This window comes from Anas acuta, chromosome 5 (genome assembly GCF_963932015.1).
Source record: "Anas acuta chromosome 5, bAnaAcu1.1, whole genome shotgun sequence".
NCBI classification, from domain to species: domain Eukaryota; kingdom Metazoa; phylum Chordata; class Aves; order Anseriformes; family Anatidae; genus Anas; species Anas acuta.
The window spans coordinates 34,634,572-34,662,534 of NC_088983.1; the positions used below are offsets into that span (position 1 = coordinate 34,634,572).

Below are 27,963 nucleotides of genomic sequence, written 5' to 3' on the forward strand. Positions count from 1 at the left end.
GGACATTTAATCATGTTTATTATGACAAACAACAACTTCAAGTGAGGGCTGCAGCAAAATGTCACATAATAGCCTCAGGGAGCAGGTATGAAATGCTATGGTATATTTGCTACTTCCATTTGTATTACCATGTCGTTACCATACACACGGCATGCCCACTTTCAGGAAACCTCTGCTTCATTCATGTCATTAAAATAAATCCCTAAAAAAGGCACAGCGATGGCACTTGCTGTAGCTTTCAATACAATGCTTAGTCACCGAATCAAAAACATCTCAGTACAATTCAGACTGACCTTCCTCTGTGGTTTCTCTCTCCACATCACACAGTTTAACAGAAGTAACCTCACTTAGTCCTGGTTGTCTTTTTCCTCAACTGACTCAGATGCTTTTTCCCATTTTATACACGAAAGAGGTAACGTAGCAAGAGAAAGAGCACTGGGCTTCACTTAGTCCAAAACACAGTATTTCTTTCTGAAAAACCAGCATAACATCACACACCTAGACGTGCTAGAGGAAAAAGCATCCTGTTGCAGGAAAAAAATAAACTCCTTAAGAGATATCTACTGAGTAACTAATATTCTGCTAACCACCAGCAGTCCCTACCCCAAACTCCAGTTTAGAGATACTTGGAGGGTGCATGGAAGTCACACCCGTGGCGAAGATCTATCCACAAGGGCAGGAAGTGCCCTCTGGCCTCCACAGAAAGGATTCCTCTCAAACCAGCTCTCCAGAGGATGTCACACTGCTTTTTCACTACATTTTTTGTCTGGTCTTCCAGGCTGTAGTTTTCTTGCTGGAGCATTTCCTGTCTGATAAAACTCAAACTCAAGGCAAGGATTATAACAACAGCGAATAGCAGCTACACGCCATTTATGTTCACATACTTTAAAAAAGTCTTAAAAATACTGCCATCTGCCTTCAGTAAAAAATATAGTCAGATATCCCCCTTGTTTCTATTAAAAAACAAAAACAGGGAATTACAAGTTCCATTTCCATCAAGAGATGGAAAAAAACTTAAGCATCTACATCCTTTAAGAATACTATCATCAATGTTCTGGTGTATATATTTAATATGGTTTTACTTTTAAAATGAGTCTTAAAAAAATTAAAATCAATCCTCTGAAATTGAGCTTACAGTGAAAAATAAATATAGGCTCATCTCCATGTCATACGGGTTTAATTTTTCCCTCTCCTGACCGTTCAGTCTGTTAAAAGACAGAAAGAGAAGAGCCAGCCACCAGGCAAGCTCTGGTCACAGAGTAGCTTCTCCACTTGAACTGAGCCCTGGGTTTGGCCACAGTACAAATACAAAAGTGTTGGTGAGTCTAAAAAATGGCTGCTCTGAGCCATGATCAAGGTGCTTAAGGGATTTCTGACTTGGTGATCCACTTGCTGATGTGAATCCTTCAGCATAGTCACCATTGCAAAGTGTCTATGAGCAGAAAGACCGGTGCAGTTTTTGCACAGACCTCTCATACGCAGTATTCTCCCAGCAAGGGCCTCACAATGCATTCAGAAACTCTAAAAATTCCATTTGCATCTTCGTTAGTACTTTTTTTTTTTAATCCTCAAAGAGTCCTTCTCCACTAACTTTGTGCTGTCACGGTACCTAGCGATTGTCTTGTCAGTTCACGAGGGTTAGTCCTGGGCTCTTCTATATGATGTTCGGAGGTAAATACTTGGGACAGCATTTCCAGTTCTTTTAGGAAATCCTGCAACAGATACAAACCAGAGAACCTTTATTGGCAAGCGTCAAAGAGGCTTCTTATTTTTAGTTGAAAAGGTTACAAGGTTAAACATGTTGATGGTTGTCCAGAGCAAAATCTGAGGCTACAACACTGACTGGAAGATGAACACCTGTAGGCCAGCGAGTTCAGTTCTTCCCCCAGACCCTCATCCTTCTCAGAAAAAGACCACATCACACAAGTTGTTTTACAATTTTCTTGGAAGTGTTTCCACTGCACTGGACATTCTGACATTCACACCAGGACAGACTTCAATCAAGGCAGTAGTACCAGTAACAAGGTTGTTGACAGGCAGCCCCTGTTGCTGCATTAAGCAGGAGGGTTATGGGTCTCATCTACATGAAAGAGATTTACTGTTCTGTAGCTTTACTTTTTATTTCTTATTTTACTTATTTTGCATCCCTGCCCATGGCAGGGGGGTTGGATCTAGATGATCTTCGAGGTCCCTTACAACCCAGGGGACCTATGACAACCTATGATTTCACTTGGTATTCACACACATCTAGTTACTTACTGAGGGCCAAGGGAGCTCTCTGAGGCTGCGGAAACAACTCTCTATTTCACTGGTTCTCATAAGATCATGTTCTACAAGACCGTGAAGCATGAAAAGAAACAAGTCCCACTGCAGAAAAGAAAAAAATATCAACATCTCAAAAAGAAATGGATTTTGCATTTGCTTCCCTATCCCTACACAGTTCTGTCCTGATCCAGGAAGGCAGGACATCACAGGAAAGGAGCGAGAGGAGAAAGCAGTGAGCAACATACAAAATGAGCAAACAATTACTCGAGTTCATACACTGTATTCCACCATAAAAATCTCAAAATTTCTAGTCCTCAGTTCCAAAACACACCAAGTATTTCATTCATGCGTGTTCAGGAACAGCTTTAAAAACTCTTATTTATGGGTTTAGCCTGCAACTAAATAGGGCAATTTTCAGCTTGGTAGTTGGGGATCTTCTAAGCAACACCCACGTGTGTGCAAAGACAAAAGCTGAAAATACAAAGGCAACCAACTACAAAATTGTGTGTTTGGTCCTATGATCTCTCAGGCCCAGCTGGCCATTTTGCCAGTTGTTCCTTAAGTAACCTGTGCCTTCCTAACAGCCCCAAGGCAAACACAGAACGCTGACAAGCGCGTATCCCTCTACCCACACTCAAACAATGCCACCCAGACAGCAGACCCAATGCTGCAGGCCTCACTCACACAAGCCATCAGTTAACATGGCAGGTGAGGGGACTCTTAACATGAATGTATGGGACTGGAGCAGGTAACTGGCAGCCCCTCAGCTGAACAAGCCTTACCTCCCGCTGCTTGACTTCCGAAAGATAACCGATGTTCTTCCTGCTGAACATCAGCTGCACGGGAACAGGCGTCCCGAAGTCTTCCTTCCAGACAGAAAGCAGCAGTTTCAGAAGGCCATATGTGGGATTGTTCTTTACTCGCAGCCTCTCAGAGCTCTTTTCTTGGGGCTTGATCCCAACACTTAGAGGAACACGATCTGAAACTAAGAAAAGCAAGAAAGGTGAACTTCCATACTGCAAATTTGTCTTTTTACTTTTATCTGCCTGGTCCAATAGCACATTTTGTATAGCTCATAACTAAATCACCGAAGTAAAAACACTTAAGTGTAAACCACTGAACTTAAGGGGACTAGAGTTTAGCAACAGGCAAAAACATGAGTTCTAAAACTATAGTAAGTATTATTATACAGGAATATATTTATACTGCTCCGAGATAAAGAATGCCACTTGGTTGGCATGCAGCCTGAAGTCCTGACAGAAGACTGAATAGAAATTGAAATAATGACTAACATTTAATAAAAGAAGACGTAGGTGTTACTCCAAAGAAAGAAGAGTAACACAGTAAAACACCATCTGAATCTACAAATAGATTAAACAGTTGTTCATAGCTTTGAGCTGCGTATCTTTATACAAGTGAAAGTGAAGTTGTACAGCGCTTAACTGCAGCTAAACACACAGAGAGAGAAGATACTAGGTCTTCCTTGGTACAATTTAACGAAAAGGGGCAGATTTACACTGCTGTTCCCCATTTCACAATATTTAGGCACAGACGGCAGCCTGAACCATATAAAATCTCCTTAAGAAACTTCTAAAAAAAATTGGAAGGGTGCTCATGGAGAAAGCATCTGCATGCAGAACACTAGCTCACACTGATAAAAGCTTTGCATTTAACACATTAGACCAAGAGAAGCAAAAATGAAAGCGCTCACAGAAGTCACAATACACAGAATACAAGTTACTCCCTTTCTCTAAAAAGAGACTAAGAAACATAATTGCATAATTTATATTCAGGGGAAAAAATGTCTACTGCAACTTTTCAGAGGCAGCGATACAGAGAAACGTATGACATTTAAATGAAGGTATCAATAAAGGAAACTACAAAGACTACAAAGACTACAAGAACACCAAGTATGAAAGACAGTTAGTAACCTTCACAGAATAATAGAGTGACCATTCAAGTTTGACAGAAAAAAAGCTTCGAAGAGGGAAAAATTAGACTTCAAGGCAAAGAGAACTAAACATCCACAAGCTCTAAATAGTGAAATATCTGATCCCAAGGATTTAAGAGAACTTTCATACCCCTTTTTAGTCTTAAACGGCTTATCATGACTGACTCACCCAGCAAAGAAGCCAACTCAACTGTACACTTTGCCAGCTGCTGCTCTGATGTCGGACACATGAACTAGAAAACACAGAAAAAGTTTTATCTTTGTCCCATCCTGCAAACTGGACAAAACACGGCTTCACAAGGGATAAAAGAGTAGACAATTTACAGCAAGAAGCACAGAGGTGTAATCAGGAGAAAGTCTGAAAGACAAGAAGAGATCCTGCATGACAAAGGGTTCCACAAAGGCTAGATGCAAGTGCCAAGTGTATCTAGAGCGTAAAAAATGCAATGCAGCTTGGTCACATTTGAGCTCAGGAAAAAAACATTCAACTGAACTCAACTGTGCGACAAAGCAAACTACAGAGTTTACAAGTATGAAGATGGCTCGAAGCGGTCCAACTTCATTGTTGCTTTTTTTACTTCTACCTTTCTGCACCGAAGCGTCTGACTCAGTCTTCCCAGCAGGGACTCCAGCCAGTCATGGTCAATCACTTCGCCTTCATCCCGTGGGCCCACAGCAACGCAGAGCACATCCTTGATGAAAGAGACAACAGGGATTCACCTATCAAGTCTGCATTTCCACGAACAGATCTTTGGACCTATGACAGAGGTGAAAAATTAAAAGGGAGCTAGGGAAAGACAGCAAGCCAAGAAGTGAACATTATGTACCTTAATCTCATTGATGATCTGGGAGGGAAATGGGGCACGGTGCTGACAGCCTGGTGGGCAGTCCCTCCTCAACTCCAGAGCTTCCTCGCTGGGCAAGGGAAGCCCTGGGACTTTCAGCATTCTGTTGAAGGTTGCCTTCACTTCTCTTTTTATTAGTGCTGCAAAGGGAAGAAGGGAACAAATCCTGTCTGCCTCAGTTCTTCCCTCCATGGAGGCAGACAACTGTTTTCAAATGCTACCCTTACTAGCCTCCTATTCTGAGAGCCCCTGTGAATGAGGAAAGGCCGGTTCATGCTTTCAAACTCTCCTGACTCTGAGCTCCCATCACATTAACGGCCAGAGGCACAGGTGGGGAGCTACCACTACCAGGTACCAGTGGCAACCCATTTTGTTTCCTATCAGAAATGTTTCAGTAGCTTTATTGATCAGAATAGCTGAACTAGGAAGCAATGCCAAAGCAGAACGCTGAATCAGCATGACCATACCAGTTGAACCACTGTGCCCACGAAAGACACAGGTTTTGTACCAAAATAAATTTTGAGCAGCAGCCAAAACACTGAACTCCTGCTGCTGAAAATGGCGCTGGGTATTCCTTCCCAAATTCTTGGTGTCATCTCCTGAAACAATGGGTTTTGAGAGGTTCTGAAGAATTGCCAGAGAACTACTACAGACTAAAAGGAATACAGTCACCTGCAGCCTGCTGAAAACATACCCAGTCAGCGAAATGTTTGCTTTGAAGAAGTTTTCAGAAGTTCTCTGTACATGGGGACCATAACATGGCTTGACAGAAGCTGACTGTGTCCTATATTTGAAGTGCTATGACAACTTCAGATAGGATATTTTCAGAAGCTTTCCACATCATTCATTCTCACCATCCTAAACATCTCCATAACTAAAAATCACAAGGGCCAACCTTGAAAAAACCCTGAAGAAGGTTCTTGGAGCTAGAAATCACTCCTCTTCGTCCTAAACAAGAAGGGACAGAGCAACTGCACACTTCCCACTAAAAGAAAAGTCCCACTAAAAGAAAAGTGCCAGTCCTTTTCTTTTTTTTTTTTTTTTTTTCCTCTCTTTAACCTTGGGTACTTCATGACACTAGAATAAACTTCTAGTCCTTTATCTCACAAAGAGTACAATATACAGGTTAGAAGCCCAGTTCAAGGTAAGGAAACTCACCTGCAATGTTGGCAGAAAGCCAGCCACAGGCCTTCTCAGTAGCTAGTTCCACTGCAATGTCTTCTGCACTATTTAAAACCTTTGCAGGGAGGATAAGAAGTGATATACTTCCAGTCACAACATTAATAATCAGTGAGGAATCAGAAGTCTAGAGGGAAAGGGCTTAATATGGGCATGCAACATTTAACCAGAGCACCACCATCTCGGTGGGAGCTGCTACTCTGAGCAATAAGACAAACCCATTTTGACTTCCCAAACCCCATCAGCCCCATACAAATACCCTCAACTCTTTGTGAAGTTGATTCTAAACCAAAAGCATTATCCTTGCAGGATGAATGCAATTTACCTACCACTCTAGTCTCAAGAGTTAGCTACTGGTTAGAGCACCAATTTAACGAGAACATCCCAGACAGCCTGGCAGAGGTGACTCTCTGTAGCTGTCAGCCTCTACATCAGGGCATCTACAGATTCCACTGTCCTAAGCTATTCAGTGATAAGTGAAGTGGCAACAGAAAAACAGTAACAATCCAGATGCAAAGTCAAGGTCTTTAGCAAGTTTTAGTGAAAATACATACTGCTGCAGATGTTTCTTCTGGCAACAACACCCTTACCGCCTCAGGACCTTTTTTTTTGCAAAATCTGCAAGAAAAGAGAGAATACGTGCCTCAGTATTAGTTAAAGTTCTTGGACAACAGTCAGAAGTCCATTACTGTAGGAATTTTCACATGCTCTCTTACAGTCAAAACTAGTTGGAAGACTGCAGTGAAGTATGTCAAACCAAAATAACCAGATAAGGAAAAATCAGTTACAAGCCCCCAGGCTGCAACGTTCAGTTTCCAAAGAAGGGAAATACAATAACTGCAGTTGATGCCCGTTTGGAGCTGGATGCAGAGGGACACAGAGCACCTTTATTCCTTCCTACAAATACGGCATTAACTGGCTGGAGGCACAGCAGACAGTCACCCTAAGAAGAGCAGAGGTCAGGGTTTATAATTACTAGAACCTGAGCAAGACAGGCCAAGCCGAATGAGGCTTATAGATTCCACAATAAGAAGAGAAGGGAAGGCACAAGTTTAAATAACTTTTCCTCCTTACTCTCTGCCTTTGATGAGTGCCTGGGCCCCTTCCTCATACAGATGAGCGCACACCTCTTCAAGCAGCTTGTCATGATTAGCATCCTCCTCCTTCACTTTATCCTGCAACATGACTTCAGCCCTTTGAACCAACTCTGCTACCAGTGTTGCCCTGTAAAAATAAAGATTAAAAAAAATCAGACACACTGAAATTGATACAAGAAAAAATGCACACTAACTGAAAGCAGTTGTTTGCCCTATTTCAGGAGGGTGTCTGTTGCTCTCAGAGAGAGATGCAAGTAGCACTCTGGTAGAAAAAAGAAAAAAAAAGAATCACTGTGTTCACTACTACACCATTTCCTTGCTCTTTTCAACATGGAAAAAAAAAAAAAAGCAAATAGAGATCTCAGAACAGTACTAAGACTCAAGAGTCAAAAGCTTTTAAGTATTAATAGAAACATAGTTACAGGTAACTTTTGTGGCACCAGTACTTTTACACTCAGTGGTTTGTGGTCAGAAATTCAAAGATGTCAACAGCAGCCCACTACAACCAGTGTTCTTCACAAGTTGATACTATTTAATGTCTTTGACAAGTTGGACATGGGACAGAGCCAATCCACAGCAAGTTAATGAACGGCATGCTGGAGACCAGGGCTGCCTTTCTGAAGGACCCTCAGAAGCTGAAGAAACGGGCTGACAACAGTGGTGACTGTACACCTGTAATGGGCATACAGGCTGGGATCTATTGGCCATGGAGCAGCTCTGCAAAAAAGGATCTGGGTTCCATGCAGACAGGCTGAACAAGTCAGCAGAGTCCAAAGAAGGGCAGCATCGTGCTGGTCTGACATTACCAACAGTGCAGCCTGCAGGTGAAGGGAAGTTACTGCTCTCCTCACCACTGTGAAGCTGCACCGGATATCCCTAAACTGGGATGATGGAACTCACAGCCTACAAGGAGAGACAGGGGCAGACAGCTTCATTTAGCCTGGAGAAGAGAAGATGAAGTGGGAACAGAGGGATATGTTCTTCAGTCACAGAACAGATAGCCAGTGCTTACTTGATGTGTTTAACACAGTTGGATCCCACCCTCTCTGCCACAAATTCAACTGTTCTCCGCAGGGAGGGAGGCTGGTTGTGGAAGAAGGCCTGCTCCAACTCCACCTGGTCAAGAGAAAAGTGCCACAACTGATTAGAACGCTCCACTCAGATCCTCCTCTTCTCTTCACAAGAGTGGACGGAACTACCGTATGTAATTGAGATAAAAGGCAGACAATTTGCCTATACAAGAATATTCTGCTACAGTAACACTCAGCACCTTTATAGGATACATCTTCCCTATTTTTTTTTCTAATCTGAAGCTCATCACCAGTGTTTATGAAACTACAAAAACAAATGACTAGTAAAGAGAAGAATGGGAGAGTTCTGGCAGCTCCTATGCAGTTCTTATCTTCTGTGGAATGCATGGCTAAAATCTAACTAAAAGCAGCCTACGAGAAATGTACTAACATTTTCTGTAAAAAAGAGAGGGAGAGGCTAATTGTTCTGATCACAAGAATGCTTACTGAATTTCTCTGGATTTCAACGCTCACATGGTAATACAGCCACACAATTTAACCAGAATAACGAAAAGTAAGAATATTTGACTGTTAAACACAACTTTCCCTGCTGTCCAGGCCCGTGCTTTTCTTTCCCAAACATTAGGATATCACTGTGTATCCCATGGAGGCAATTCCTCCTGCCCTGGTTCCACTTGTGACTCCCGAATTTCATTACCTGCAGTTTCCGTTGTGTGACAGAAGCCTTGGGTGCCAAAGACTCTGCAGCTGTTGGAGTGATTTTCCTTATAAAGCCACCATTTTTTGCTCCGCTACCAGCCACAAAAGAGGCAAGTAGTTTCCGCAGCTCACCTGCATGGATAAACGTGCACCATCCCCATAAGCAACAGAACAAATCAAAAACTCAGGAAATTCCACAGCTGAAGCTTCAGAAGAGCAGAGGCATCCCACCCATCTAACTAGCAGGGCAAGGCACCAAAGATAAAACAGGCTTCCAAAAAGCTCCCTGGCATGTTGGGGCTTGTTCAAAAGGATCACGGAGCAACCATTGCTATGGATCCCTTTTTAACACAGCAAGCAGGAACCATAAAAAAATATACAAGGACAGTAAGACAAGCAGAACTGCACAAAATTCTAACAGGATCAGAAGAAAACAACAGGGGAAAAGCCTGAACATCAGTTCAACCCTTAGAAGCTTTGATGCTGAAAGAACAGCTGGGTTAACATACAGTTTTCCTAGCAGTTAAGTCCCAAGAAGCAGAACAGCACCCCACCGTCTGGCACTGTTCTCTATGTATAAAGATTTAACCAACGACAATCAGATCTCATGAAGAAGATTCTTCAGACAACAACCTGACAAAGCATCAGACACAAAAGGATTCTTCCCCTCTCCCTCCAGCAGCAGAAACATGCTCAAGGATCAAGACATTCCTCACAACTCACACTACACTATACTTAGAATGGAAAATTTGTACACTTACCCCTTATTGTGTTTCCTTCCAGTTTGTGAAGAATGAACTCCCCTTTTCCTCTGTATTCAATGTCTGCAGGTGAACTATCCTGACTGTGCAGCCTCCCTCCCCCAACTTCACCAGATAACTATTCTCAGCTGCAGGCTCTTTAATCAAGGCTCACTTACACACAGCTGAGACCTGAAGCTGTGAGGAGGGCTAAGAAAGACAATCCAAGAAAGTTCTAGAGAATGCTAGGACAAATATAAATAAAATACTCACCAAGGTAGGGACAGCAGGTATAAAGTAACTGCTGATCCACCAAGGGCACAGAGTCCTGGTGAGAAAATGAAGGAAAAGCTGAAGCAATGCAGCAGGAAGGAAATCCTATACACATGGTCACGTGCAGGTTTCAGAACAGCCTTTCCATGAAAAGGACAGAAATAACTGGATTCCAAATTCACAGTAAAATTCTACACTTGGCAGCCCAAGTGTTCAGACCAGCCCAGTAATGCACAATCAACTGCTCTACATTCAGTCAGTGTAGCTCAGTCCTTGCTTCTGATTGCTGTCAAAGCCCAACTGAACCATGATGATTAGAGAATATAACCAGGACTGTTGACACTGCTGCTATTTGTAAAAGAGAAACCTACCCATGGAGGAGAATAAGTAAGGAATATCTGCTAAGCATTACAACTCCACAGGTGTCTTCTCTCAGACTTGCTAGAACACCACACTATGGAGTAGTGTTATCCCAGTATTACACGGTGCAGCCAGAGCCATGGAAGGAGAAACAACTTTGGATCCCATCCACATGGGCAGTATATACTGTGCTCATTTGCAAAATGATCAGCTCTGCATCTCACCTCTGCCACTGAAAAGACAATGCTAAACAGAATTTTCTAATGAGAACACTCACCTTGTACTGGCATAATCAATGAGCAGGAAAACAGCATCTGATCTTCCTGCAAAACTTGGCAACTACTCTACAAGCTCTTGCTGCAGTTGGCCTTTGCCTGACAAAACCTACTGAGCTCTTAACACACATAGTTTATAATCCAGGATGCAATGCAATCTAGCCACTTGGATAAATTGGAGCATCTCATCCATTGGCCTACATATTCGCTGCTCAATGCTGTTGCACTGAAGCTGAGTTCTTGATAATCTTAATCTTAAACTCCTGAGGCCATTGTAAGCCTGCTCTCATCCACGGATTCAGAGGGCCTGCTGCTGTACTAACTCACCAAAGCCTGAGCAGAGGTCACAGTATCCACCATCACTCCCTCCTGCCTGACATCAGTGGCAAAAAACAACTCTTCAGGGACCGATGGAACCTGAAACAGAAACCCCAGTAGGTACAACCCAAACAGCAGTCAATAAGTTGAACAATTTCTGATAGACAGTAAAAGCTTCCACCCATCCACCCACCCACCCACAAAAAAAAAAACAAAAAAAAAACACTAAAGATCATAAAGAGATACATAAAGAGATTTTTTCCCCATAAAATTAAAGATTTTGTTACATCAACGTAACACATGCCACCTTCCTTACCCTCCCCATATGGTATCTTTCACCGTTCCAGCAAGTTCCTGCTAACAAATTACCTTACTTCCAATGGAAGGAACAAAAGGATTTTAAAAGTTCATTGCACACCATCTCTTTCGCAGACAAAATTTCCCCTTTTATTCAAGGATGCCAGCTAACACTCCACCTCTGTGACAAGAGCTTCCAAGTTCTAACAACAATTTGCTGTCAATTTGCTTACAAGGATGCAGATTTAAGGACAAAATGTGTTTAAGCAGCAATTAGAATTCCTACTGGAAAAAAATGATACTTCACACAATTCAACTACAGGAAAGTAATTCTCCATTAGAACACAGAGGATGGTTTGAACCCCAAACTAGTGTAAAAAAAAACAAAACAAAAAAAAAAACACCACAAAGTAGTAATTTCAAGTGTGTTAACTCATTTCAATACTATCTTCTATTGAGTTTTGTACTCTAATTTTTCTACCTGAAAAAGCCATCCCAGAACTGCAAGGATCAGCAGCTTGTTCAGGAAACTCATCTCCTTATCTTCAGAAAGGACCATTAACCTGCCATGCAGAAAAAGCAAATAGAGACAGTGTTAGATTTCATTAGCACAAATTTAATTAACAAAAAAAATCCCAAAGCACTTAGTATAATACTATTTGTAACCATGTACACATTCCCTACTTGTCTACCAACAGAGTGGAGAGCAAGTTCTACCCTTTTGCATGTACCCATCTGAATAACATGCTGCTTTAACACTGGAAAAGCCATTGCTAAATAACTCTCTAGAACGTGCTTCAAATTTTCCTCATGTACATAAGCAAAAACAGTAGAGCATTTTTTAGGCATGAGACCCACACTATGGGTCTAAGGTTTAAATTCAACTTTTAAAATTTTTCAACTGCAGATGTAGAATGGGTGAACGGGGATTTGAAGAATATTTACTTGATGAAAAACACGTATTTAAATCAAACATTATTCTTGAAGTTTAGAATGTGCTCCTTTTGCAGCTTCATGTAAGATAAGAAATGCTCATGATTTGCACCAAGAATTTCTTAAGAATCTCAATCTAGGGCCAGCATGCACTCAAACACTAGGTACTTCCGAACTAAGCAAGAAAACATTTACACAAGAGGTTTGGAACTGATACACTTTCCCAGGCTCTTACCTGTATACCTGCAGCAAGAGACAAAATACCTTCCTATAGTAATCAAGGAAAGGAGCGATATGATCTGCAAGGGAAAGAAACTCCACAATCCATGGAACAGTGAGGATAGAACGGTGATCCCGAATAGATTGTCTCAGAAGCTTCAGTACGTCCAGTACGGGCAGGGTCTTAATGAACAAGACAAGTTAAAACAGAAGCTTGAAGTTACCTTTTGATAATTAAAGAAAAATCTTTCTCTATATCATGACTTTTCCTTCTAGGATTTCATCTTCTGTACAAATATGAGCTGACTTTCTGGCTAATGAAAACATTCCTCTACACACCAGCAGAGGTAGAAAACGCACTATGACAGCAACCAGAATCCCTACTAGGGACTTCCAAAGAGAAGGCTGTAAGGCTATAAGCATGACTATGTGCAAGCAGAGTCAAGGTTTAACCCCTGCCTCCTTGCATTCAGTACATCACACTGGCATGAAGAGGGCATGAAACTAACAAAAACATTCCTGGTAGCTGGATTTTACACTACAAAGACAAGTCTTAGCTAGGTCAGAGTTTTGCTATGACAGACTAGCAGTAATAATAGAAGACTGAGTACCTCACTATCAGTGCATTGCTCCCTCTTTTCTACATCATACAAACTCCTCTGTCCTCTGTTCCCAACTTCAGAATATCTGATAGGGACACAGAACAGTGTAACATCTTCCCAGGAATCACTGGCTTGCTCTGAACAGGCATGACTATTGACTATTCATAATACACTCCTTGGATGAGGAAACCTGACTGTCAAGCAATAGTCCACATTAGACTTTTTTTTTCTTTTTTAATGTTTGGTTTCTTACTTGGTTTCTTAATGCTACTGCAGAGTCTTGCAGGTCTCTAGTTGGCTGTTCCACAGTGCGATATGGCAAGAAAACAAGAAACCCCAGGAACTTGGCGAGGAGTCTCAGGCTTAGTAAGACCACAGTAAAACGCTTCTTTTCATCCTGAAATGAAAAACATAAGGTGGGGCAATATCATCCTAAACTGGCAAAGCCATTACCTACACTAAACTTCCAATCCCTTCATGGAAAAAAGGCAGTCATATAGCTTCATCAGTGCTTTTAATATAGGTTTCAAAATGCGCATTTGTCAGGCATATTTTAAATTGGTTCTGCCTCCACTGCTTCATTTACTGTAAGGAATTAATGCAAGAGCTTTCTAGAACAAGAAGCTGCTCAGTCACATCTTCATATTGACAACTTTGGGGACAATGAGAACTGACCTCATGATGCCTCTTTTATACTGTTACTGCTCTGTGAGTTTTCACGAAGCTTTTGCTGCTACTTTGCTAACCATCTACAAACTATGACACCTGTGATAGGTACAGGTGAGTAAAGGAATATCTGAACAGACATGACTACAAATTACTTCTAACTAAAGTCTTTCTATGTGGAATAGTAGCAAGGATCTATTGCAATTGAATGCAACAATTAAACTCAGTTACTTCATTGATGAAACAGATCTAGCACGTGTACTAACAATCTAAAATGAGGCTCCCTCACAGGAGATTGCTTTTCAAACTATGGCGCATTATCTCTTCAGACACAGTTCTATGAAGCATCCTGAAGCACACAAGTAAACGCAAAGGGGCTCAGACATCCATACTTGTTGCAGAGCCCTGATAAAATCAAATGAAGAAGCTCTTCTGCCATAAATACAGTGGCAGAAGCTCCAAACTACTCACAACCAAAACAATTGTTTGGGTACAGTATCAGTTCAGAGAAACTGCCAGACATATCTGTTTAAAAAAAAAAAAGCTTACCTGTTCATCCATATCTGCTTCCCCATCACTGTGCTCATGCTCTACCAGAGTAAGGCCATCTAGTTCAAGTATCTTCAGGCACAGGCTATCCACCAGGTGCTGATTGAACTGATAACTTCAGCAAAAGATGATGAGTCAGATTGGGCTGAAAACAGCAGTAAAACCTCAACTAACATACCACAAAATTTCAAGCTGGTGTCTTGAGTTAATCAAGCATCAGATGACAACCAGAGTAACCGACTGACAGGCAAGAAAACAATGACAAAACCAGAAGTGGCTGACCGCCTTTTCCACTCGCATTCCTTGGAACAGATGCTATTTATCAAGTCCCAGCAAAACATTAATAATACGGATCTGTCCAGGCAGGAAGCTGTAAAGTAAGTGAACTTAGATTCAAACCTCCCCTCTATCACAACACATCCATGCTGTGGACTGTGGAAAAGCTCATTAAAAAAAAAAAAAAATATGGCTTCATCCTCTAACTCCTTGGCTTCATGCACTACCACACAAGGAATGTTTGCACAGTCCAGTGCCCTTGCTATAAAGCACTGCCCTCCTTGGCACTGGGAAATGCTGGTGGCCTGTGACAAGATATTGTGCTTTACAGAAGGAAGTTTACCATCTAGCCTGATGTAGCACTCTATGCCCCAGACAGAACCTATTAACACGTTCACTGGCCAAGGACACTAAGTGTGGTATTATGCGGTTTTAAATCATTCCTGATATGCTCTGCCTGGGTAACTGCTATGTCCCAGGCTCTCAACCCCCCGCTACAAGAGCGACATGCTGGTTTTGCCCCCCACACACCCACGCTTTGACAAGGAAATGGGCAGCCAACCTTCCTGCGCTGAGGATGAAGTCCCTGAAGAACTGCTGGCACCCTGGGAATGAAGGGGGTGGGCAAGGTCCTCTGATGCTCTGGGGAACTACAAATCTTTCCTGCAACCTCTTCAGACGGCTCAGATTATCAGGACCCAGCATATTAAGGACATCCTGGTCTGGGGTGTCTCCCCAGCTTGCGCCACCACCAACGGGACCTTTACACATCTTCAGGAGACAGAAAGAACAGGAAGGTGAACAATTCGTAATAAAGCATCATGTCATTTCATTACCCCACACATTCTCCCTTCTGCATGAGACTTTGTTTTAGGAGGAATCCAAGCATGGCCTTTTCAGCCAGCCCACATAAAAAAAAAGATCTCTTCTCCTCACAACAAAACATGCTACCCACCTTGGCCACAAACAGCCTAAAGATTCTGAGAGATGGATGATATGCAACTAACTCAGGCACATCTAGCAGCCAACATCTGCATGTGTGGAGAGAACACCTATCACTTGTGTGGTCTTCATGAACTACAGACACAACACTGATGCAAATTCAGACTGGACACGAGAGGAATTTTCTATATTCCAACAGCCTGCATCTTCCAGAAATGCACATGGGCTAACATTTAAGGGTATTTTTGGTGTCTATTTTGCTATCCAAAAGGAACCTACCAATATGCCAGCCACTTATAGAGAGAATACAGTGAAAATTTATACTTCAATCAGAAGCATCCTTTCTTTCTTCATTCCTTCAGCTACAGTGAAGTCAGATGATGCTTGAAACTGGTCGGAAAAACTCCTGTAAACTACAACAGCAATACTATATCAAAAAGAGTCTGTTGGGCTGTTACACAGAACAACCTGAGACTCTTTGCAGGTAGTATACTCATGTTGCTAAGGAATGGAACTGGGAACCTCTGCATTTTATATATGTTGAAATATATCATTTACATTTCTAAAAATTAACTGTTCTAAAATTAGATCAGAGTAAATAACCATGAAAAATGAATTTTTACAGCTCACGATGTGCTCAGTGTGCCTTATATCTAATAGAGATAGGGGGCTTGTCTATAATTTATCACTGATTCATATTTCCAGAAAACAAAGGAAATTCTCTTCCTGAAGACTTGGCTCTCCCCCAAAAAAAAGTTTCAATAAGGAAAATCTCAAACTTGCAAGACAGTTTGTTTTCTCAGGCTGAGGAAGGATCAAATCACTTTTGATGCATATTCAGGAAAACAAAATCAACTAATTTACCTGGATGAGCTGTTTCTGAAAGAGCCTGGCAAAATGGCTGTGGTTGCAGGTTGCAGACAGGTGAGCCATCATGGCCCTGTGAAGGAAGACATCACAAAATGCTGACTAGATCTCTGAAGTATTAAAAAGTGGTTTAACCTCATATCACATCAAAAGCACAAAATAACTGCTTTTAAGAAGACAATCTCCAGAGCTTTTCAAAGGCCATTGCAAAAAGCAACATCTTTATAACCAAGTTTCACAAGCACTGAGCCTCATCTGCTGATCATAGAAACAAACATTCTCCCTGGATTCTCCCTTAGCACCTGAAGAACACAGCTTTAGAGATAAAAAGACTCTCTTCCTTTCCTGCAATAACACTTATTTAGGAAGACAATTAACTCATTCATCTCCCATTCTCCCCTGTGCAGAGCACTGTGTTGAGAGCCCATGTGGATGTAAGTAAGAAAACAGCAACACCAGTACTTCTGATGCCCAAACAGAACAAAAATTTAAATCAGTTTAAATCTCAGCCTTGTTTTGCTCCAGATGTGAAAAGCCCCCTTCATATGTGTAACTTGAGTAGGCTCCTGGTTAAGACTAATACAGAAACCTACAAGGCAACTGCTTTCAAAAACATACATTTCTTTATACATGTATATACTCCATTTTTGATAAAACAATAAGCATAAAAGTTTGCCTTCCATATGAAGAGCCCAACTTGTCTTGTTTTCAGAACCAAAACACCAGAAGCCCCTAAAATAGCTGGAAGAGATAAGAGCTTCTGAACATGTAACACATTTCCCTATGCTTCAAAGGAGTGGGGCATTGGAAACACAAACCGCATAGAGAAATACAACCAATAACAATGTCCAGATCACAGCACAGGTTGTGAAAATGGCACTTTCTGTGACTGGGAGCAGGGTAAGATTTAGACTAAGACTAATCAAAATACGCTACTGACACTTTTGCCTTGTTTCTTTACAATGACAGTTGAAAATGTTAAATGTAGAAGTGACTTTACACAGACAGTATCTCCCAAGAAGCACAGGCCCCTACAAGTCAGTGTAGAAGACCATTAGAAAGAACATAAAAATTAGGATGCTGAGTCTGGTATGCTGCACCAGTAATTCACCTATACTAAAGCAGCAAAAGTTTCAGTTCTAGCTGGAGTTGCACAAGACTCCTACCTTATCTTGTTGCCCAGAACTCTTTCAAAGTCCCAGCCAGTTTTTTCATGGTTATCCTCCCATTCACGCAGCAGCTCGTAAAAGATATCCCTGTGAATCAAGATGTTTAAGGGTATAAATTCCTCTTCAAGTTTGAAGTAAAAACAATCGAATATTCAATTGCTCCTAAGTTTCCCAGTGAAACTCTACCTCAGATCAAGTAACTCAAGCTTCTACACATTCAGATACCTTTGCAAAACTCATTAGTGTTAGCAGTACTTCAGCAAGTTTCCATTTCCATGTCTTTGACAGCATGTGTTTAAGCTTGTTATGCCCAAGCTCAGATGGAATGACCAAAACACCCATTACCAGACATACTGAAGACTGAGAAGCAGGAAAGAATAAGCCACATGAAATAATACCTATGAGGAGAAAACAAGGACAAAGACAACTTGCCATTCTTCCCTCGCCCTGTTGCTGCAAGCACAGAGGGAGGTGTCAGGAAGAATACGAAGCATACCAGATCTATATGCAGAAGCAATCCAGTAGGGTGACACATTGTACTGGCATTTACCAGAAGCCAATAAATCCTGAAGAATTAGGCTGTTCTTCTCTAAAGACACTAAACGTTTAGCCCCTGCTGTCAATATGGACAAACACTTTTTTTTTTCAATTAAGAGTGAAAATCTCAATTTTTTTCTGGACTATATAGCATATACGAGACATTCCTAATATCCCTTTTTTACAATCATGGAAAGATTATACCCTGAGAGCCATATGGCAACAGCAAAAGAGACTTACCTTTGTTTCTTAAATATGTGAAATGCTCTGTCACTGGGAAAGTTAGAGCGATTGTCTGTTTCTGGCTGGAAAGAAACAGATTGTACAGAGCATGGCAGCAGGAGAGACACCTGTTGAAAATACAAAAGAATAAGTCTGTAGCTACGAAAAAAATCCACCTCTCCCAAACTACATTCTGATATTGCATCTAGTTGGCCATTGTTCTAGGATCTGTGTTTATTAAATACGAATCTCAAAAGCAAAACCCGAGCCTGTCAAAATCATTGGCTGAGTCAGCACCTGGAGCACAATGTATGGCCAGCCAGCAGTGATTCACAGCTATCAGTCACTGCAACTTGCAATTCACTCACCCATGGCCAAAAAAAGAAAAAAAAAAAAAGTACACTTTCAGACACTTCCCAAAGACATGACAAGACAACAGTAGCAGGAATGAGCATAAGCATTAAGGCCAGCATAAATAACACTACCACAAAGGTATGAGATAGCATCAGGTGAGGTGTGCCAATACTCACCTTGGCTGTGCTGCTTTCATAAGCCTGCTTGAGCCTCTCATGCAAGGTAGGAGAAAAAGATGCAATCCGTTCATTTTCAGCCAAGAACTTCAGTGTTCCCTTTTCTAAATGGGAAATAATTCTGCCAAGACAACATCCATAAAACCCACAGACATACAGACATAACACCATAAGCGTAATCATTTCTTTACATCTAATTAGATTTTATGAAACTACCAAGTAAAGAGTTCTAAGCCCCAGGCACCCAGGATCAAATCCCATTGGCATCTGTAGGGACACTTTTTTATTGCTTTCATCTCATGACTTTCCCATTCTTGCACAATCACGCTGAAGTTCAGCAGACAGACCAGCATAAGGGAAATTCAAAGACACATCCAAATTCAGGCTGAGTTATGTGTTTTGAGGGAAAATTAGTAACTCCATGCCTGGAAGTAGTAAAGCTCTAAAATCCAAGCACACTTGTTTCATCTCACACACATCTGTAGACATGAGCAGAGAAAAAAGCCTCAACTCACTCATATTGATAATCCAAGACTTGAACAGCAAAGTAAACACAATTGTGCACACTTCGGAAATGCTGTCTCCCCGCTGCATCTAACGAGAAGAAATAAGTATGAGACAACAGCACCTGTCACCATTTATAAACTAAATGATCAACAAATAGCTCCCAAGGAACACAGGAATTGCCATATCCAAAGAGCTAAACAATCTTCCAGACCAGTATCGAGTTTCCAGAAGTTTGTATTTCCTGGTACCTCAATAGACAAATCCCTATCCTTCTTATAGTAATGGCAACCAAATTGTTTAATGCTATATGGAAAATAAAAGATTCCTGCTCAGCCTTCTCAGGTCAGTAGCCCTTCTGAGTTGCAAGGACCAATGGAAGAGAGACTCTAGCATATCCACCTTTCTCTCTGAAAGTTTCTTTTAGCAAGTAGCTATGGGTATTCACACACAACAGCAGAAAAGTAGATTCAAACATTATCTAGCAACTCTGCTCTATCATGCTGCAGAAGCACTGCCCATGCATGCATAATTTTTGTCAGCATCTCAGCTGAGTCCCACAGCTTTATTTATGAGATTTACAACTAACTGTCGAAGCTAAGGACAACTTATCTATACCACATTACCATTCCATGAAGGACATTCTTTCCACTCAGTTCTATTGCTTACTTTTACTTCCTTCATTGACTTCAAGGTCACTCTCCTCTTCTTCTTCTGCAGTAGAAGTGCCTTTAGATGTTAACAGCTGCAGAACAAAAAAAAGCTCCAGAAAAATATTTGGTACCAGGTTTTCTGGAAGAGAAGAAATGAGATAGTAAAGATGAATATTTAGTATTAACCTGTTTTAACAAATAAAGGTAAAAAGATAGAGAACTGTTCTACGGCATAGTCAGTAAATAACTCTCTCCCCACACACAGCCAGAGTGCACATCAACATGGAAATTACAGGAAATATGTGATAGGGAAGGGTCTGGTTGCTCAAATTTACCTCATCAGCTAAGACTATATAGCTTCAGCCTCCTGCAGGTCAGAGTACTGTATCAGGTTCATCTCCTTCCCTAAACTTTTACCTAGAATCCATCTGTTTTAACAACTGTGTCGACTTAGTTTATTTTTCCAGATGTTATTTGTACACTGTAACTATCCCACAACTTTCACTGCTTATCTACCTCTCCCTTGCAATGCACATGCAAGTTCAAGCTCACAGAAAGGTCAGTCTCACATCTTAGTCCTCACCTGCTATGCACGATGAGTAGAGCTGTGCCAGACACTCCAACTGTTTCTTGCAAGAAACCTTAGCAGGATCCGCACAGGTCACCAGATGGCTTTCAGCGGGAAGGCTTGCGCTGCGAGTGTAACTAGGCTTAGTGGGAGTACCAGGATCAAGAGATATCCCTGCAGGAGAAGAAGCCTGGTGCAGCAACTTGCATCTGAAATTCAAGAACAGCAACACACCATGTGACTGAAGATGATACACAGCAGCCCTGTGATCAGAAGAGGCCTTTCCCTGGCAGTAGAGCATGAAGGAAATCCTGCAATAACTGAACTCATCATTTATACTGCCTAAAGCTGCTTGTACCATGACAGTAATTTAACACATTTTTCTTAATGAGACAGGATCCTGTGGCTAACAATCAAAAGACTCAAAAGAACCACCGATTCCTACTCTGCTGACACACCATGTCACTTTGGCAAAATTATCTAACTAGCCTTTGCTATTGCTTCTTCTCACCTAAACCAGTATTCATTAAGGACATCGAACCTATCCTAAAAAAAGAAATATATTGCATGTATAATTTCTGACAGCTAGACACTGCAAAATCTATGAAAATAGGGTTCACATACATGCTTTCAGCTGTATTTACAAGTTAATGATGCTCTGAAAAGATCTAATACCACTACATAGAAAGGCAATGCAACGACTGATGAAATCCCATATTGACAAGTTAAACAACAGAAAGAATGAACTACTTCAGTTGTAGGATTCTAAATCAGTAACAGTTACTCAGTTAAACATATAGGTATTGTTAAAAAAAAATGCCTCAGAGGTCATCCAAAATGCAGGAGCAGAGTGGCATATGTAAGATCCATGAGAAGTAGGAAAAAAAAAGCCATTAATAGCAATATAAAATGACCGTTAAAGATCCCTATGGAACATCCACGCTGGCAACATCACACCCACTTACACCCAAATTGTCTTAAAAGTAAAATCTTTAACAATCACTTTAAATGCTATCAGCAGGACAGAAACAGGAAATAATGACATGTGCAAACCCATGAAGTAGCAGTCATAAGAAAGTGGTAAAGACTCCTGAAGATAAAATAAGGGTCATTGTTCCAGAGTCAGCACACCTTCAAAACAACAAGCACAATCTAATTGCATTAATGTGTCTAATATGCATAAATATGTCTAACACCAGAGTCACAGTTGTGTTTAGGCAAAGTATAGTTTGAGGTTACCCCTATCTGGTTTAGATATTCTTTGGATATTCTTCATTTCCACTCTCACTTTGGTACCATCTTAAGACAAGAGAATTAAAAATTAATACAAGCCTAACACCACCATGCTCAGACCGTACCGTTCTTTCTTCAGCATCTCTCTCTCCTCTTGAAGGCTGCTGCTTATCGCAGAAGTTAGGTTTCCTTCCTGGACAGTACTAAAGGCCTCAAGGCTTGACCCAGATGAAAACCGAGCAGTTGGAGACTGGCTGACAGGCGTAGAAGTGAAGCACGTCTTTGGCTTGGAAAGGGGGCGCTCGGCACTTACAGGAGTGGGGTTGATTCTCCTTGACGGCTTACTTTTGCTGAAAAAGTGAGAAGGGATTCTTTTGAAATCACCAAAACAACAGAACAGTTGCCCAAAAGAAAAGGCAAAGTCACCAGGGAGGCCAGGGCTAGCTGAAGACCAAAAAGAACATGGGCATTGGCCCACTACTTTGCCCATAACTGCATTACACAAATGAAGCCGCACATAAACGTTCATTACCAGAATTCACAGAACATCAGCCAAAAAGCTTTTCTCCCTAGCATCAATAAAGCTGAAGAACCTTCCAGGACTGCTCTTCATTACCAATTGCTATTGCATTAAACAAGAAATGTGAAGAGCCAAGATAATGCTGACTTGTTAGAACATGCAAGGACAAAGATGTGCTCAGCCTCTTATCAGCTGGCCTGTGCAATGGCAAGCTGCAGGCACATCGCAAAGCTAAAGAGGCAACCAGGTGAGTTCAGAGCAGAAAGCTGACTACCTGTCAGCTCCCCTACGTGGCAACTGCTACAAGACTCTCCTGGCCAAGGAGAACAAGAAGCCAGCCCCCAGGTACTGCTTATTACAGCATCTTCTGTATTTTCACATGCACAACAGGATGAGCTAGTCAAGAACAGTAACCTACAGCGCAACCCAAACGAGGCAGTGAGAAATACTTGCTCTTACTTTGTCCAGCCAGAGGCTGCACCCATAGGTGGAAACTCCTCCAGGTTGTTAAGATTTAGCTGGCTGGGTGGGGATCTAGCAGAAACAAGAGGCACTTCACTCCGCTTTCTTCTCCCTCCACTCCACGAGGGACTGTCATTCTTTCCATCTTCCTCTTCAGCAAGGGAGCGCCCCAGATCCCGAGGCACCTGCCGGCCAGAGGCACTGACTGCACTGCCACCTTTCCTTCTGCCTCTCCTCGCTGGCAGGGCTTCGGGCGTAGCTGTCAGGAAGCTCCCCAGGCTGGCCTTCTGAGATGAGCGCCTCTCGCTGTGGTTAAGCACAGGGCTGTACCCAAAGCTCGGGCTGCTACTGGAGGCCATGCTTGGGAAGTCGCTGCAAGGGCTTGACAGGTTTGACCCTGAAAAGGAAGAAGAGCCACTGGATGCAGCAGCAGGGGAAAAGCTGGTATCTGTGGTGCAAGAGGTCACTGAAGTCCTTTGGGAAAAGAGCTGCACTCGGCTGCTAGTCGCATGACCTGCTCTCCTTTCTGATCCTGTCCTTTGGCTCCCATGGGCCTTGGAATTGGGAGTTTTAGCAGGAGTAGAGGGTCCATTAGTCAGGATCTGGCTGGTTTGCTCCCTTAAAAAGTTCAGCAGAAAAGGCACAAAGTCTTTCTGAAGTAAACTGAGAGACACCAGCTTGTCATGGATGTGGTTCTCCTGCAAGGAAAGAGCACAAAGCATTAACATAAAGATGCTACCTGATACCTTCTTTTCACTCATTCAGTAGTTACTATGGGAATGTGATACACCATAAAAACCAATGTGATTTGTCAAAGCAGGCCACTAAAATTCAAGTGACCATAGCACCAGTCATAGATTTGAAACCCAGCCTCCACACAAGCTATTTTGGCAGGAGTTTTCAGATGCTGTCATTCACTTTGGTCTCCAACTGGGAACCAGCAGAACTGCCTCCCGGAGACACCCGTAATACTGAAGCTACAGCCAGCAAGAACATGGAGCAACTGGCACCTCTAGGTCCAATGTTTCAAGGTAAGATGGATAATTCTAACATAAAAAAAATAAAATCTGCAATTTCTCTGTTACCTACTCATCTACAAATACCTCACGCTCCCACAGAGGGGTGCTGTAATAACAAACATTTAAGCACTTTCAGCGCCAAATGCAAGACCAAAACTGCTCTTCTATTTCAATTAAACAATTTATTTGTTTGAGACCCCACAGAGCTCTAATAGAGACCACGCAACCTCAAGGTACATGAAGTTTATACTTAAGAAACCCAAACAAAACAAAACAAAAAAAATCACCACAGAATCAACACATGTAAAAATCAAAATAGATGGTGACCTTACCAGAGTAAAACTAGTCAAAAAGACTTCATTTGACATGCACAGTTCAAAGCTTTGTATGCTGGGTAATATTTATTTTATTCTTAATACTTTTATGTTTCCTCTCAATGGTATTCAGCAACATTTGCAATAATAGCAGAAGCAGCTCTCAGAGACAGCAACTTACTCCTTACTAATATCAAAATAATAGCAGGTGCATTCCCACTTCATTTATATTCACATCTCCACTATACAAAAAGAGACAAACACTATTTTGGAAGGAACTGCTTCTATGAAAGGAGACAGTGAAAGCAGGGTCACAATTTGCCTCCTACCATGCTTGACAGCAGCAGTAAAGTTCTGATCTGAAAGCATGGAACCTGTGCAGCTTCCTAGAGAAGTATGAGACTGGCACAACCCGGTAACGGGCAGGCAGCCCCAGTCAGCAGGGTTCATGCTTGTGAGAAACGGGTCAGACCACAACAGGTGGTTGAAGACCCAACTTCTTACCAGCTCCAGAGAGAACCTGCCGCACGAGCTAGGGCAAGACATGTTCTGTCATTCCTCAGGTGCCCACCTGGGCTTAGTGTAGAGGCTGACAGGTAAGATTATTACACTCCGTGCACAAGGTCAGGCAGTTTCTCAACCAGTTCTGAGCACAACCTGCCTTCACTCATCTCTCTCTGTGCAAGCCAACAGAGGTGCAGATCCTCCACCACAGGACAAGTGAAACCTGTCAACGGCTCCAGCCGCAAGCCTGCCGCTTGCTCCCTCACCCCGGGCTGCTCCCAGCCATGACAGGCAGGCAGCAAATCCCCACCAGGGCCAAACTTTCCAGTCAGTCAGCAGAGCCCCCACAGCCCTGGGTACCGCTACCCGAGCCACCAGGGCCACTCCTTAAAGTCGCCTTTAAGGATCGCGGGACGACCCACGGAGCTTCTGCCCACAGCAGGTCGGGGGCACAGCGGCGGGGGCTGATTTTACCTCAGCGCGTTCCGAGGGGCTCTGATCCTTAACTACAGACCCCTTCCCCTACGCTCCCACCGAAACAGCAGCGCCCAGGGCCGCTCTGTGGGTAGGAACCACGCGAACCCTCCCCACACACACGCCCACGGCACAGCTCGGGGCGCCGGGGCCCAGCAGGAGCCCACCCGAGCCCCTCGGCCGGAGCTGCAGGCCCCGGGCCCGGCGGCTCCTAACGGTCCCCGCCGCGGGCAAACTTCCCGCCCCGGCCCCGGCCCCGGCCGCGGTTACCTCAGCGGGGCGGTGGCCGGGCCCCTGGCGGAGCCAGCGCAGCACGGCGCCGACCGCCACCTCCTCGCGCAGCAGCAGCTCCAAAACCGCCGCCATTCCCGGCCGCTGCCGCCGCCGAGCAGGCGCACAAGGCGCGGCGGGGCCGGGCCGTGCCGGGCGGTAGCGGGCAGCAGCAGCGGCAGCGGCAGCAGCAGGGGCGGGCCGGCGGCGGGGAGCGCGGGCGGGGGCGGAGCGGGCCGGGCCCGGGGCCGGGCCCCCTCCCCATGTCAACACGCGGGGCACGGGGCGCCTGCGCCGGCCGCCCGCGTCCTTTCCTCTCATGCGCGGTGCTCCCTTCCCCGGCGGGGCGCGGGGACCGGCCTAGCGGCGGCGGCGGCCGCGGGCCGGGGCGGGGGAAGGGGCAGCGGCAGCGGCGCCCCCCGCGGCTCCGCGCCCGCCCGCCGGCCGCCCCGGCCCCCCTGAGCAGCGGCGGCGGCAGCAGCCGGTGATGATGGCCGAGGACTCGCCGAAGCGGCGCAAGGCCAATTTCAACGAGGCGGAGACGGAGGTGCTGATCGAGCAGGTGCTGAAGCACGAGCAGCTGCTGTTCGCCGCCGGGCCGGGCCGCGCGTCGCCCGGCCAGAAGCGGAAGGTGTGGGAGCTGATCCGCCACAAGGTGAACCCGGTGGCCGCCTGCCCCCGCGACGTGGAGGACCTGAAGAAGCGCTGGCGGGACCTGAAGCGCCGCGACCGCAGCAAGCTGTGCCGCCTGTCGCAGGGCTGCGGGCCGCCGGGCCCCGCCGCCGCCGCCGCCCTCGGCCTCGGCCTCCTGCTGGCCCCCGAGGAGCTGCCGCCCGCCGCCGCCGCGCCGCCCGGCCGCCACCACCTCCACCGCCTCCACCGCCTCCACCACCACCACCACCACCGCGCCTACGGCTCCCTGCTGCCCGCCGAGGCCGTGCCCATCGTGGGCGGCATCGACACGCTGGAGCTGCCCGGCGCCGCCGTGGGGGAGATGGGTGAGTGCGGGGCGCTGCCTTCGCCCCTTGGATGCCCACGGTGCGTGCGTGGGGCTGGCGGACAAAGTCGCATCGAAGCAGCACATCAGAGTAGACCCCCTGGCCGTGAGGCGCTAGACCCAGCCGCTCGCGTCCACGCTTGTAGGCTCTGTCCTTGCAAAGGTAAAACGCCAGCCCACAGGGCTAGGCTGTCCAAAGCCCTGTGAGTACGTAAGTTCTTATGCCTACAAGAGACACGGCATTAGTGCACTGAAACCATCACCTTCAATACTGAGGGATTTCTTGCAACCAGTGTTTAGTCCACACTGTTACGGGTTACCAGGCGCACAACAGAGGGTGAAATGAGCTTGCAGTGGGACTTGTCTTTTGGAACCTAGAACTTGGCACCTGTGGTGGGGACAGTGAGGGAACTGTAGGATACAAAGATACAGTTAACGGGTGAATGCATCTTTACAGTTTCCTTCCCCACCTACAGAGGTAGTGCGTATTCTAGAGACATCAAAGGTAACACAGTACAAGTCACTGCTGTGGAGTCTCGGTTTATGTTTAGTGGATAAGAACATATCTCACCATGAGGTTCCTCACTGACTCTCCTCTGCTTTTCCTCTCCCCCCAACTCCTCTAGGATTTAACGATGATCCTGGCCCATCTCATCAACCTGGTCTTGAGAAGGTGAACCTAAAAGAAGAAATAGTAGTGAAAGTGGTAGAGCCAGAAGAAAGCTCTGAGGACATGGCAGTGGTTCCGCCTAGCCAAGAACAACTACCTTTTCTGGGGACATCGGGTGGTGGTTCCTCTGGGAAAGTAAAAGCCAAAACAAAAGGCAGGCCCCAGGCAGACCAAAATGAAATAACTGAAGCGGACCTAGTGCAGATTCAGCAGACCCAGATGCAGGTGATCCAGGCTGGCTTTGACAGTGTCAACCACAATCTTCGGCTGCTGCAGCAAGGCATGCAAGATCTGAGCAACAGCCTCAGCATCATGGCACAGACACTTGTTGCTATCAAAAACGTGTATGTGAAAAACAACACTGGCCCGACCACATACGCCACCGCCTCTACTCAGACTGCAGCCGGGTACCTGAGCCCGGGTTCTCCCCAGGTCTCCCCCACTGAGGACAGAGGCAGAGCGCAAGTGGCGGGAAGCAGCAGCAGAAGCAGCAGCTGCAGTTCCAGTTCCATGTCACAAGAACCAGGTCCTTCGGAGTTCCCTAGGCCCCCCCTGAGAACCATTAAGAAAGAACACCCAAATGGCTGCTACTACTTCTGCTTTGCAGACGTGTAAAAACTTGAATATATGTACAGTGACTATGGTGTTAGGTGCTGTTGTATGTTCTGCTCCAGCCTGTGACTTTGAAGGAGCAAAATGGACTTGCCTCCCACGTTTTTCCCAGTGGGAAACATTTCACTATAGGTGGCATTAAACACTAATTACCGATCTCCTGTTTGTTAACTCTGTTGCAGTTGGCTAATGTCTTTCTTCTGTACTCATTATCCTCTTACTCTCTTAAAAACAAACAAAAACACAGATTTATTTTGACTAAGACTCTTGTCTGTATTATCCTTTGTTTAATGTGACCTTTTGGGAAAATAAAAGGCGTGA

The 27,963-nt window shown here is 44.2% G+C and overlaps 2 protein-coding genes across 2 annotated transcripts; one reads left to right on the top strand and one right to left on the bottom strand.

Moving 5' to 3' along the window:
• On the bottom strand, positions 1 to 25,822 carry CDAN1 (codanin 1). Its single transcript, XM_068684006.1, has 28 exons — positions 25,364 to 25,822; positions 22,780 to 23,480; positions 21,926 to 22,150; positions 20,583 to 20,776; positions 20,016 to 20,138; positions 19,358 to 19,436; positions 18,843 to 18,963; positions 18,331 to 18,440; positions 17,551 to 17,640; positions 16,382 to 16,457; positions 15,138 to 15,346; positions 14,300 to 14,414; positions 13,338 to 13,481; positions 12,499 to 12,665; positions 11,812 to 11,893; positions 11,043 to 11,132; positions 10,081 to 10,135; positions 9,066 to 9,199; positions 8,350 to 8,453; positions 7,315 to 7,464; positions 6,795 to 6,858; positions 6,220 to 6,298; positions 5,044 to 5,201; positions 4,801 to 4,908; positions 4,386 to 4,449; positions 3,048 to 3,250; positions 2,260 to 2,367; positions 1 to 1,712 (listed from the first exon to the last, which is right to left on the bottom strand). The coding sequence occupies exons 1-28, from the start codon at positions 25,682 to 25,684 to the stop codon at positions 1,587 to 1,589; spliced, it is 4,200 nt and encodes a 1,399-aa protein (XP_068540107.1). The 5' UTR covers positions 25,685 to 25,822; the 3' UTR covers positions 1 to 1,586.
• On the top strand, positions 25,685 to 27,906 carry LOC137857475 (uncharacterized). The gene is made up of 2 exons (XM_068684013.1): positions 25,685 to 26,361; positions 26,987 to 27,906. The coding sequence occupies exons 1-2, from the start codon at positions 25,851 to 25,853 to the stop codon at positions 27,643 to 27,645; spliced, it is 1,170 nt and encodes a 389-aa protein (XP_068540114.1). The 5' UTR covers positions 25,685 to 25,850; the 3' UTR covers positions 27,646 to 27,906.
• Positions 27,907 to 27,963: the final 57 nt, after the last annotated feature.

Bases quoted from the DNA above. Each gene is read 5' to 3' on its own strand.
- CDAN1 (XM_068684006.1), bottom strand. From the start codon at position 25,684: ATGAGAGGAAAGGACGCGGGCGGCCGGCGCAGGCGCCCCGTGCCCCGC. The intron at 16,458-17,550 runs GTAGGAGTCTTG...CTTCCTTCACAG, and splicing joins GTTCTGGGCAACAAGATAAG to GGCCATGATGGCTCACCTGT. The intron at 10,136-11,042 runs GTGAGTTAGTAC...TTTTCTCACCAG, and splicing joins TGACCTCTGCTCAGGCTTTG to GACTCTGTGCCCTTGGTGGA.
- LOC137857475 (XM_068684013.1), top strand. From the start codon at position 25,851: ATGATGGCCGAGGACTCGCCGAAGCGGCGCAAGGCCAATTTCAACGAG. The intron at 26,362-26,986 runs GTGAGTGCGGGG...CAACTCCTCTAG, and splicing joins CGCCGCCGTGGGGGAGATGG to GATTTAACGATGATCCTGGC.